General features: G+C 50.7%; 2 protein-coding genes across 9 annotated transcripts in view; one reads left to right on the top strand and one right to left on the bottom strand.

Moving 5' to 3' along the window:
* EXOC3L1 (exocyst complex component 3 like 1) overlaps window positions 1-10,732 on the bottom strand; it is a 35,560-nt gene extending 24,828 nt beyond the window's left edge. For 2 of the 7 annotated variants that reach the window (XM_045046105.1, XM_023246107.2), the window contains exons 1-2: window positions 10,387-10,487; window positions 7,148-7,249 (exon numbers count right to left, since the gene is read on the bottom strand). Coding sequence is in view for 5 of the 7 variants with exons in the window: in XM_045046107.1 (XP_044902042.1) it covers window positions 7,148-7,249; window positions 10,466-10,717 (354 nt within the window). In the remaining 2 variants the exon portion in view is untranslated. The other 5 variants (XM_023246110.2, XM_045046107.1, XM_023246108.2 and 2 more) reach the window with 5 other exon arrangements.
* TMEM208 (transmembrane protein 208) lies at window positions 10,505-12,715 on the top strand. 2 transcript variants are annotated; one of them, XM_019819900.3, is made up of 6 exons: window positions 10,505-10,638; window positions 11,266-11,361; window positions 11,837-11,896; window positions 11,975-12,111; window positions 12,259-12,361; window positions 12,461-12,715. In XM_019819900.3, exons 1-6 carry the CDS (start codon window positions 10,633-10,635, stop codon window positions 12,596-12,598), a joined length of 540 nt encoding a protein of 179 aa, XP_019675459.1. In that variant the 5' UTR covers window positions 10,505-10,632; the 3' UTR covers window positions 12,599-12,715. The 2 variants fall into 2 exon arrangements, with proteins under 2 accessions (XP_019675459.1, XP_003998173.1); XM_003998124.5 differs by having other exon boundaries at window positions 12,277-12,361.
* The last annotated feature ends 84 nt before the right edge of the window (window positions 12,716-12,799 follow it).

Here is a 12,799-nt window from a genome sequence, read left to right on the forward strand (position 1 = left end):
GCAGGTTCCAGAGTTCAAGATGTGCTTGAGATCCCTGGGGTTCATCTCTGGAGTGTCCATCTTCTTTGTCCAGGTAAGGAAGGAGAAGTCTCCTATTTCTGTGGTCAGAAGCTAAGAGAATGAATCTTGTGGTGCCAAGAAAGTGGGGCTGGCCCTGCTGTGGAGGAACAGGGGAGAGTGGAGAGTCCATGGCTGGTGTGGGGTGGAGCTCAGAGGCGAGCTCAGGGTTAAGTCAGGAGAACAGGCTGGCTTGCGTAGACATTTGGGGAGTCCCAGTTTTCACAGAAACTTCCCTGATTTTGTGCCAAAGGGAAGTTGGGACAGGTCTGTGAGGAACAGGTATGGGGGAGGTTTTTTCTACCTTTGATGGAAGCCCAGGGTGCAGGCAAGCAGTACTCAAAAGCTCTTGCTTTAATCCATCAACATGATCCCAATGCAGGAAAGCAAGCTCTCTAAAAAACCTGTCCTGTAAGTTACTGCAAGAACAAACGATGTTCCCCACTTCTACCCCACAGAATATCATCAAAAGGAAGTCAGAAAGGTAGAAATGACACATAATACACACTCCTACAAGACACTTATTACAGGATTCTCCCAGGAAGACACATGAAACTCATTCCCGGGTACAGAAACTAGGCCGGCTTCTGTCACAGAGAGAAACAGATACCTATGGCTGTCATCATGGGAAGGAGTGTGTGGTGAGAAATGGGGGCCTGGGGCACCTGGCTGGCTCAATCGGCAGAGCACGTGACTCTGGATCTCAGGGTCATGAGTTCAAGCCCCACTTTGGGCATGGAGCCTAAAAGGGAGGGAAGGGAAGGGAAGAAATGGGGGCCGGCTCCTGACTACTTCCACGGGAATCAGGGGTCAAACCGGGCTCCCTGTCCAGATCCCATTCCAGGAATGTAGGGATTGTGGGCCAGAGGATCACTTCCCACAGCCCCCTCTCGTGGACACTGGGAGACAATGGAGTAGCGGGAACCCCAAGGGCCTGCGTTCTTCTCTAAGATTTAAGGAGAGTGGGAAGATCCCACTGGGTGGGGAAGGTGATACAAAATGATGAAAAGAGCAGGGAGAAAAGGTTCTAGAAGAGAATGGTAAAGCAGACCACCAGCCATTTGAAAGCCCTGCCTGACAGAGGAAGCATTCTGATGATGAAGAGTATGCTGTGGCTGCCAAGCACAGAGCAGGGCTGGCTGCCGAGGCAGTACTACCTCCACCTTCACATCTTGTGCCCCCACCCTCCCACCCCCAGGGGCCTGCCGTAGTCCTTGTTTCTCTTGCTTCCTGAGCCTTGGCAGCCAGGAATATTCTCATGTTCTTCCCTCTCCCACAACCTCCCTATGAACAGGCAGATGAACAGCTGAGGGGGGGCAATGGTAGTCAGCCTAGAGTCCAAGTCCAGGGTTGGTTGGTGGCAATAAAACCCATCAAATAAAGGCACAGGACCTGATGTAAAGCAGGTCTTAGCAGCTACTGGGAGGGGTGTGTGTGTGTGTGTGTGTGTGTGTGTGTGTGTGTGTGTGTGTGTGTTGAGATTTAAGACCGCCTCCTTGCTCCCCACTGTTTTTCTTGGTGGTGTGGGGGCAGCCTCTAAGCCATCACCCAGGTGGTCTGCCTTAGACTCAAAGTGCAGGTGCCCAGGAGCAGCCTTTTAGTGATATTTTTCATTTGTGGGGAGCAGAGCAGCAGACAGAAGAAGCAGGCTCCTGGATTCTGGTCTTTAGCCCCAGTGTAGGAAGGTACCCTTCCTAGGCCCTAGGAAGATGCTTCTAGAGGTCCAAAGGAGGACTGCAAGCATATCTGCTCTAGTTCCAGCTGCCTCATCCACAAAGGAGCCAACTAAGCCCCATGTCCTTTTTTCACAATGCTGGCATCTTAACAGTCAATGCCAAGTCATTTGGAAAATGCCCTAAATCTGCTAAAAGGGGCACATATCCCTTGACTGTGAGAGGCCAAGACTTCATTGTACCTAATGAAGCCCTGAGCTGAAACTTCAGGCTTGTGGGCAAGATTGGAAACCCATCTGATAGAGAAATGGCTCTCCCATCTGCTGGCATAGGGATCCCAAACGGCATGCTGTTCTCCAGAAGAAAGTATATGCTCTGGCACCCAGGGGCTTTGGTCTATAGAGAGGAGCTAGACCTTGGGGGTCATTTCCAGAGGCTCCTGGGGACCTTTATAAACACCCCAAGCAAGAGAAGGCAGTGGAGGGCAGAAGCTGAGCTGTCCTGAGTTCTTCACAGAGACCAACCCAGTGGCAGGCAACCAGACTCTCACTGGAATGGGCAGATCCTGTGTTGGGGGGAGGGCAGGGGGGCACTGCCTTTGTCTACCTTCTTATTTGAGAAAAACTGGGATTAAGTGGGGGTAGGTCAGGGAGAATAACAAGTCATCAATCCAGCATCCTAGCTTGGCCTGATGAGGCATGAACGAACCCCAGTCATGCTTTGGTGAACCAGTATCTTTGGTAGCACATACTAGCAGGGGGCGCTGCTTCCTTATCAACCTGCCCACATATGAGCCCTGGAAGATGGTTCCTGACAATGAATTCTGAAAATTGCTCTCTGGGACATGGTTGTGGTGGGATGTCAGCAGAACCCTAGATGCCATGTACCTGTGGCCTGGCCTTCCAGTGCTCCCAGCCCGGGTGGGGCTGAGTTTTGCAGAGCCACCAAATAGGTCTTTGTCAGCATCCCATCTAGGCCTCATAGTTAGCTGGAGGAGCCCCAGTGCTGAGATGGTGGATTCTACGATCTCAAACTCTGCCCTGGCCTCTTTCTCCTCACTCCCTTATCCTATTCTAATCTATTCCTTCCTGACTGCCCACTTTTCTTCTCCTGCCCTCTCCTTATTTGCTGGACTCAAAGAACCTCTGCCCTGATTACTTCTCCTTGGGGTCCTGTGGCCCTGCCTGCCATGCTGCCATGCCCATTCTTCTTGCCCCCAGCCCTGCCAGGGACTATGAGACTGCTGCCTCCTCTGGGTCTATGCTGGGAGTACAGAATTCTGCCTGTGGAAGCCACAGTCTCCCCTCTTGCCTCCCCCACTGCCACCTCCTCCCCACCTTCTGGCTCTCTTCTCATCCCTCTCAAGGTTTCTCTCCATGCCCACCATTCTCTCCAGCCCCTGACACAAATGCACCACCCTCCCCTCACTCCAACCTTCCCAGAGATGACCTGTTGTGTTTCAGAGAGAAGCCAAAGCCATCAGGTGGGAAGGCCCTCCCTTTGCCCTGTTCATATTCACCAGTTGTCAGGACCCATCCTAATCTCCTTCCCTCTCTTGCTCCTAATCCCCTTCTCTGGGCCTACTGGGCCTGCCCCACCTTCTTCCATAGTAACCCGCAGTCCACTGCTCCTTCCTCAGTTTACAAATGCCCCAGAGTCACAAAAAAGGCCTCCCTTGATCCTGCCTCCCTCTCCTCATTACTCTTGCTTCTCCCCTTTCCTCTGACGTCAGGTCTCTTGGAAGCATGTGGGCACACCTATACCTGAGCTAGCCGCCTTTTTACCCCTTGCCTCACCCACTTACCCCTCCCATCCAGCAAGGTCATCAACACCTGGGGCCTCCTCTCAGACCTCCTACAAGTGTCCTTTCTGCCATGCCACCTGCTGTGTATGGCCAGTTTCCTCCATGCTATGTCCCACTGGGGGCTCTGTGGCTCTGCCTGCCTGGCTCTCCTCCTACTGTCTAGCCTGTTTCCCATCAGCCTCTTTTGGGGTCACCAAAGAAGAGAGACAGTGAGTTCCTCATGGTATGTTCCACCCCACCACACACACACACACACGTACGTGCACACACTCTCTGCTGTCCTCCCGGTGCGCCCTGGCAGACTGCACTTCATCCCAGTCCAACTACTTTATCTGCGGACCCTGGGAATTAGTTACCCGATGGAACTTGCCAGATACACAGGTGTAACATGACCACGTCTGAATTCACTGTCTTATCCCCCACTGATGCCCCTTTTTCTTAACTCTTAGTGCCCTCTACCAAGTCACCCAAGTCAGAGATCTGGGAGCCATTCTAGACCCTTCTCTCACACTCCACATTCATGGTGACCAAAGTCCCTTCCATCTTATCTCTCTGACACACTGTACCATGCATGTCCCTCTGCTTCTGCCTCATAGCTTGTGCCCTAGATCAGGTTCCTGTATTGTCTCTCAGAAATACTTTACAGCAGTTGTCCCCTTTTGAAGGTCCTGGCCCTCAGTCTTTCTGGCTCCATTCTAGTCTTGGTACTGTCTCCAGGTGATCCTTATAAAAGGCAAATTGACCATGCTCTTCAGACCCCTTGAAGGTTCTCTACTCCATGCGACAGAGGCTGAGCTTCTCTGCCAGCACTGGAGCCCTGCCTACTTCTTTGCGCCCAGCTTTCCCACACCTGCCCCCGCTCCCCCTCCCTCCCGCCCCCAGCCCTGGCTCTGGGAATGGCACTTCTTATTGGTGCCTCATGGTGCCATGCCTCCACTTGGCTGCTTTTTCTGTTTGGTTGTAGTGATGAGTGTGAGGGTTGTCTCACCTCTCACCTACTCCTATTTGTCTATTTGGCAAATATTTATTCCCCTCTCTAGCCTCATCCCAGGCACGCCCTTCTCCATGAAGTCTTTTCTGAATCTTCTCTGATCCCCTGTGTCCCACACAAGACTCCAAATGCAGCACTACTACTACCTACCCACTCCTTTGGCTTGTGCTTACTACCAACTCACAAGTGCTGTGCCTCCCCCAGCCCTGCAGCCCCAGGGCCCAGCACAGGGCTAGGCACAGACAGGCAGCATCAGTATCTGAGTGAGTGAGGGCTCTCTGAGCAGCTCTGGTAACTCTCCCACTTCCTTCTGCCCTGGAAGATTCCAAGCCTTTGTGCTGAGGCCCCTGCTTCTACCTCTCTTTTTACTTCCCTATGACAATGTGGCCTCCAGATTCACCCAGCAAAGAGGCCACTAGCTTCAGAGGAGCTTCCTCAGCAAACTGCTCCACACTGCCACTTCCTGAGAAGCGACATCCTCCCCACCCTATCGAAGACCAGGCCTGTATCACCTCAGGTGGCATCCACCATTTCTCACCTCTCTTCTTCATTCATTCACATTCGCCCCTCCTTTATTACTCTCCGCAGCATAAGAACACATTTGAGACTTCTCCCAATGAAAATCCTTTTGTCAAGTCCCCTCAACCTCTCATCACTGCCCCATTTATTTCCTTCCTTTCGTGGGGAAATTTCTTGCAAAGGAGGTCAACTGTCTACACTGTCCTTCTTATCTCATTCATTCCTCCACACACCTGGCTTTTCCTCCAGATGCCAAGTGTTGCTGAAGTCACTGGGGACCTCTCTGGACATTGGACATCACAGACACTATCTGCTCTTTATTTTCTGGACTCTTCATGGGATATGACACTGTTAGTCATCCACTCAACACTGTAAATGCTCTCCACTTATGACTTCTGCCCCCTCTTCTCACTGGAATCTCCTCTATGCCTCACTGGTGCCTCCTCCATACCATGCCCTTAGACTGGTGTACTCCCCCTGGGGATTCTGTGGTCTGCTCTTCCTATGGATCGTCATGTGCTCCCTGGGGCAAGTTACTTAGATCCATGTTTCAACCTCTACCCATTCTGTAATGATACCCAACTCTGTGTTTATTACTGAGACACTTCTCTTGAACTCCTCATTCAGAAATTCAACAACCAACTGCATCTCACCATCTAGATGTCTCATACTTCAATTTTCCACAAGTCCAACTATCTTTACACACTAACTAAGCTCAATGATACAGGACAGATTACATGACAACAGACCCTATGTGTATACACACATTTAATGTGTGACAGAGGAGAAGTCCAACCCAGAAAGGAAGGGGAAGATTATATATAAATGGTATGAGGGCTATTTGAAAACTAATTAGTTTAGTTTCTTATCTGACAGCATAAATCAAAATAAATTTCGCCAATTAGAAAAATTACTATAAAAATTGAAACCATAAAATAGAAGAAAAAATTGTGTTGTGAACTTAAAACCTCTCTAAAAAATAGAGTCTAATAAAAAAAAGGAGAGAAATATGAGGTACATCAAATCACTGAGGAGGCAAGGGTCTCCAAATTTAAAAAGCAAGAAAACAAAAGATGTTCAGGATCCACAACATAGAAATTTAACCTCTGTATCTCATAAATAAGCACATACCTACAAATCAAATTCAAAGGCAAATATGTTAGGAATATATTTCAATGAATATGTAAAAGATTAATCTCTTTAATATATAAAAGGTTCATACAAATGGATAAGGAAAATACTACGATGCTAATGATTAAATGGATAAAGAATGTGAATAAACAAGAGAAGGAAATAGAAATGGTCGGCTAACGAGAAAACTGTTCAACCTCAGGAATATTCAAAGAAGTCAAAATTAAAACAAACAAGGAGCTTTCACTGCTTACCTTTCAAACTGTCACAGATGTCTGCACGCACTTCTGAGCTGGGCTGTCTCCCCACACCCCGACTCACCCTCTCCAGTCCACTCTGCACTGCAGAGATCTAAGACACATCACACCTTGTCACTCCCCTGCCTTCACATTCCTTTAAAGGCTCCGTGATGGTAATCAGGATGGAACCCCAGCAATAGTGCCAGTTTGCAGCCTGACCTCTCTTTAGCTTCATCTCCCACCACTTCTATCTAAGTTCTAGTCACATGGAACTTGTGTGGTCATATCCAGAACTGTTTCACACCTTGGCGCCTTCACCTGTGCTGTTACCAGTATGGAAGACCAACCTTCACCCTTATCCTATTCCATGAGGAAACTTTCCCTGATGCTGCTGCTCTCCTTTGGATGCCCTTCTTCCTGTTCTTGTTGCACCCTTCATTCCAATGTCATAGCACCCAACACATGACATCACGATCACTAACGTATTTGTCTTTCTCCTTCACTGGACTATGAGCTCCTCTGGGCAGGGGACTATGTCTTATTCATCTGTAAAGTCCCAGCACTGTACCCAGAGCCAAGTATGTACGAACGTAACATATGTGTGAACAAGTGTGCATGGATAGATGGATGGATGGATGGATGGATGGATGGATGGATGATGTATGAGCAGGGCCACAAGCAAACTGAAGTGACAGACAACTGAGAATGGGCCAGATGAGGGTGGCCACCTTACCTCCCGAAGAGCATTCTGGGCTGCACAGTACCAAGCCCGACTCACGAGGGAGGCCTCTTTCTGATCTGACAGAGGCAGGAAGCTCAGAATATATGTGAGCATCTGAGGGAAAAAGACAGGACATTGGAAACTGTAAGAACTGGGGGCCTTTGGAACCTTCTCCACCTGGTAGAATAGTAGGTCTGAGGGGACTGGAATACTGGCTTCTAGTTCATCTTTAATCCTAAGCTTCATGAGATCTTCACTTCCCCTCTCCAGCCTCTAAGGATCTTTCCTGTGAACAAACCATTCCTGAGCCCCGCCTGGATGCAGGTTTGTACTGATTGATAAAAAGCAAACTTCCCACTCAGTTTGGTAAAAAAGAGCCTGGGCACTGGGACTAGATAAACCTAGTTCAATTGCTTATCTATCACCTGACCTCTCTGAGTCTTGTTTTTCTAATCTGTAAAATGGCAAATGTAGTGAGATCTAAATGGGTTATGGTGAGCATCAAGTAACGTAGTAAAGGGTCTGGCATAGGACCTCAGACACAGCAAGTCAGGTCTCCTCCTCTGATCTTCAGAAGCCACATCCCATCCACCTGCCATCACGGGTCAGGCTCTGGGTCTTCCCTCTTTCCCCATCTTCTCCACTGCCAACCCGCTTTCTCAGCTGGCTGTTAAGCTATGATCCCAGCAGGACCCAGCCCAGGTGCTCAGGCCGTCACTCCACACATGCTCTGTGAGGCTGGAGGCCCTATAAGGGACCGGGAATGGAGTCGCCTGTGAGGCCAGGAATGATCTAATATTAACTATTCTTTTCTTCTGGAATCTTCTCTCCTGGACCATTGTGACACTGTGTTTTCCAGGGCTCCACTCACCACTCCAATTGCCCTGTTTCCGGATTCTTCTGTGGCACCCAGGGTTCAGACCTGGGTCTTTCAATCTGAGGTTTATTTCCGAGGATAATAAATTTGTTTGCATGGCTTCAACAGTTACCTCTACAGGAATAACCAACAATTCAATATCCCCCTATTGTCTCATCATTCATGTGCTGGTCCAGTGTTGCCAATTGTCCACAGGATCCTTCATCTAAATGTTTTACTATCACCTTTATCTCAACCAAAATTCATATTCTCAGTCTAAAGCATCCCTTATTCCCAACTTTCCAGTGTCTGAACTTCAATGCCAACAGTGCATCTCACCTGAAGATCTTGATACTTTGAACTCTTCGTGCTCTTCTGTCCCTTGCTGTCAGATACAGGTGTACAGCACAAGCTTTAGGCCAGGCTAACTTAGACTCATTCAAATCCCCACTCTACTGCTTCTGAGCTCTCTGACTTATGTGGCCTCAGGCAAGGTAATTGACCTCTCTCAGCTTCAGTTTCCATACCATATACATATATACAGGTATATATACATATATTTAATAGATATAATGTGCTTGACAACTAGTAGATGTTCCATAAATGGTTGCTGGATTGCTGCTACTAATATTTTTACCACTGAAACTTTAGAACCTCAGCAGCCCAGATCTTCATTACCCCAGACGTGGGGCGCTTCTACAGTCTCCCACCTGCCTCCAGGCTCATCCTTGCTAGTCATTCTGCACACTGCAACAAGGTTAACTTTCCTAAAAAAAAACAGCATTCAGTCTTAGGATATCCCTGATGAAAACCTGCAGGGTACCCTAATGCCCTGAGGACAAAATCTCCACTCTTGGGTCAGCACTGCCAGGCCCTATGCCTGACCGGATCCTTGATTCCAGAGCTTCCCCAGTTCAGTCTCCCCACTGTCCTATAAACATAGCATGCCTATTACTTTTTGCCTATGTGGGTCTCTTTCCTGGAATGCCCTTCTTTAACCTTGACCTCACCAGTGCATTCTAATCTCTTCTTCCTTTCTTTGATTCCTAGCACCAGAAGGTACTCAGCCAATAATTACTGGATTGAACTAAAGATGGACAGTCCTATATCTCTATTTTCACCAAAGCCCTCTACCTCTATTTTCACCAAAGGTTTGCTAAGGGAAGGGATGGGGAGATAAAGCAGATCACTTTACCTGAGAGAAGTACTGGGGACTGGGGAGAACAGCCTTCTAGGCCAGGAAGGCTAGGCATGGGGAAGAGAACACTGATGAGATTGGGACTGACTAAGCCCCCAATCCCAGGGGAAGGCAGGGAAGCCTATCCAAGCCAAGTTAAGACAGTGGCCATCCTGTCTTCTGGGGCTCAGCAACCAACCCAAAAAGCAAAGGGAGAGGGCAGTACACCTGTCCTCTCTGAGGGGAGGGAGCATGATTCTTTGAACTGAGAAGGGGGTAGCTTTTCTAGAGGGAAGAAGAGGCAGTGATAAGGATGAAGAGGCCATCCCATGAACCCCATCCTAAGGGGCTACTAGAGATAAAACTGGTCATTCCTAGGATCTACGGAGATGGAACAAACATCCTCTGGAGCCCAGGAGACAAAGGATGCCATGGCAGGGGAGTCAGCGGAGTGGGAGCTGTCTTATTCTTGCTAAGGAGAAGGACCACCGTTCCAGGGCCAATGAGTAAAGGGTGACTTGCCTCTCACGGACAGCAGGAGGGGGCTGCCAACTCTCAAGGCAAAAGGGATGGAGAGACCATCCCAAGAGACCGCTGGCAACAAAACCTGTTCTCTGTCTCTGGCCAATGGCGACAGAGTGCTCTTGCTCCAGGCTAAGGAAAAGGCGCAAACATCCCATGGGGTGAAGGAGGTAGGGGCAGCCATCACTAGGGGCCTAGGGAGTGGGAAGCAGGCCTGTCTTCGGTGAAGTAATTCAGCGACTGTGCCTGGAATTGATTGAAGGGGGCAGTTTGCTTCCCACCGCCAGGGGGAGGGGCAAAGGGAATGAAGTGATCACCCCAAAGAGGCCAACGAGGATGCGGCCGGTTACCCTTCGGGGACGATTGTATGAAACGGACATCTTCCAGAACTGAGGGGGAAGGGGCGGCCATCTCTAGAGAGGTGGGTAGGCTGAGACCCTGTCCTGGTTGAGGTGACGAGGCAACCAAATCGTGGGGCCGATGGGGGTGGAGAGAATGGTTCCCCCAAGCTAAGGTGATAGGGTGGCCCAAAGGCGGGGCCGTTACCCATAGCCAGCAGATCCTGGGATCTCCCCGGCGGGTCGTTTCAGCCAGGCGGGCAGAGCCGGGCGAGCTGTCTGACAGCCCCTCCCCACAGCCCGGGACCCCGAGGGCGGAGCCTGTCCCAAGCTAAGCCTGAGGGCGGACTCCTCTCACCTCCTGGGGCAGCGACTCCGCCATCGCGTCCCAGCCGCCACCGCCCCCGTGCAAGCCTTTCTGGGAAATGTAGTCTTACCGACTTTCGGGGGGAGGGTCTTGGGAAGGAAGTGGATCCCCCACTTCCGTCACAGTTGTGACGATTTGGGTCTGCACCGGAAGTGCCTGTGCTGCCGATGTGGTACCTTTTGACCGCGGTTTCGGTCGCTCTGCCTTGTTTTCCTTGCTGGGTGTTTGCGTCGCGCCATGGCGGTAAGGAGGACGGGTAGGGCGGGGTTCGCAATGGCCGAACCTTCCCGGGGTCGGGAGACTGAAAACAGAGGAAGGACATCAAGGGAAGCGGGTCAGCCAGAGGGGGGCGCCGTGAGGTGGCCCTACCGTACTAGAGCTAGCGGGCGGAATGGAGCCGCGCACGACCATAGGAGAAGTGGTCCGGGAGGGGAGTGAGCGTCAGTACCAGGCTGTCCCAGACCTGGCCGGAGATCTTAGGGGCCTGAAAGGGGGTGGGCGTCAGCCAAGATCTGGACTACTCCAGCAAAGGCCGGAAGGGCGCACCATTCAGCGCCCCTCAGGAGTCCCCCTTGAAGGGGTTGTCAGCCCAAAGCTGGACCAGGGGAACCAGGACATACCAGCCTAGTGTTGGAATTTTCCAGGGTGAGCAAGAGGCGATCGTAGCTAAGGGGTGCAGCACAGATGGTGTCAGCTCTAACCAGGATGGAATGGAGGAGGGGTGGACATCTCTAGGATCGTGCTAGATTGAGCACCATGGGGATCTGGGTTAGGTGCAGGAGTAATTCTGTAGCTAATCAGAGTGGTGGGCAGGGTGAGGAGGACCCTGGCTGAGGAGGGCTCTGACAGCATCTTACCATCCCTCTCCAGCCCAAGGGCAAAGTGGGCACGAGAGGGAAGAAGCAGATATTTGAAGAGAACAGAGAGACTCTGAAGTTCTATTTGCGGATCATACTGGGGGCAAATGTAAGTGCCTTCCTCCTTTCTTCTGTGCCCACCCAAGGTCCCATTGTCCTCATTTCTGGGGGGGTGTGTGTGTGTGTGTGAGTGAGTGAGTGAGTGAGGGGGTGGTATGTGACAGCCATGTGTAGTTTTCCAGAAGAAAACTACAATTAAAGAAAGGAGAATGGACCCTGGCACAAAGAAAGTGCTGAGTAGTCAAAACAAAACAAAACCAAAAAAACCAAATGAGGGTTTGTGTCTCAGATGAACTTGAGCCCATTCTTCCGATCCCAAATACACAGGGCCTTCTTTCCTGGACTGACACATCAGAGGGGAGCCGGGGTACTCAGGACACAGGGAACAGACCCCTTTCCCCCACAACCCTATGAGAAACAACTTGTCTCTTTCCACAGCCTGGCCTAACTTTTGGTCACAGTCTAGGGAGACCTGTGGTTTAGGGTAGGTTTTGATTCCAGCCTGACCATGTATCTGCTTACAGGCCATTTACTGTCTTGTGACCTTGGTGTTCTTCTACTCATCTGCCTCATTTTGGGCCTGGGTAAGTGTCCCCTTTCCTGGGGAGTGGGTGAGTGTGTAGGGTTAGTGGCTGGTCTTTGATACCATTCTTATTCTGCAGATGGCCCTGGGCTTTAGCCTGGCAGTATATGGGGCCAGCTACCACTCTATGAGCTCAATGGCACGGGCAGCCTTTTCTGAGGATGGGGCCCTGATGGATGGTGGAATGGACCTCAACATGGAGCAGGGCATGGCAGAGTGAGTGTCCCCCGCTGCCAGCCCAGGTGAGCGGCCCCAGGGCTGGGGTTTTGGGGCCCAGATAGCCCAAGACCCACAATTGCCCACAACTTGAAAGGGTAGAAGGGAGATGAACTGGGGCCCATCTCCTATTTTTGGCCCTTGCAGCCTCCTTTCTATTCACAGGCACCTTAAGGATGTGATTCTACTGACAGCCATCGTGCAAGTGCTCAGCTGCTTCTCCCTCTACATCTGGTCCTTCTGGCTTCTGGTGCGTGGGTTGTAGGGCTCCCAAGAAGAGACTGGGGCATCTAAACTTTCTATTCTTTCATTTCCTGCACCAGGCTTCAAGTTAACTTTTCTGTCCTAGGCTCCGGGCCGGGCCCTTTACCTTCTGTGGGTGAATGTGTTGGGCCCTTGGTTCACAGCAGACAGTGGCACCCCAGCACCAGAGCACAATGAGAAACGGCAACGCCGACAGGAGCGGCGGCAGATGAAGCGGTTATAGCCACTGACATTATGGCCACAGGCTGCACGGCCCCCATGCCAGGAGCAAGGAGGGCCTCGTCCAGGGCCCAAAGGCGGTCTAAGGTATAGGATTGTTAAATAAATGGCTCAGAATGTGGCTAATGGCTGTGTGGGTGATAATGAGGGCGAGACAGGAAGAGCCAGTCGTTTGGTATTAGCCTCCTGCTATAGACTAAGTGTG

Source organism: Felis catus, chromosome E2 (genome assembly GCF_018350175.1).
Source record: "Felis catus isolate Fca126 chromosome E2, F.catus_Fca126_mat1.0, whole genome shotgun sequence".
NCBI classification, from domain to species: domain Eukaryota; kingdom Metazoa; phylum Chordata; class Mammalia; order Carnivora; family Felidae; genus Felis; species Felis catus.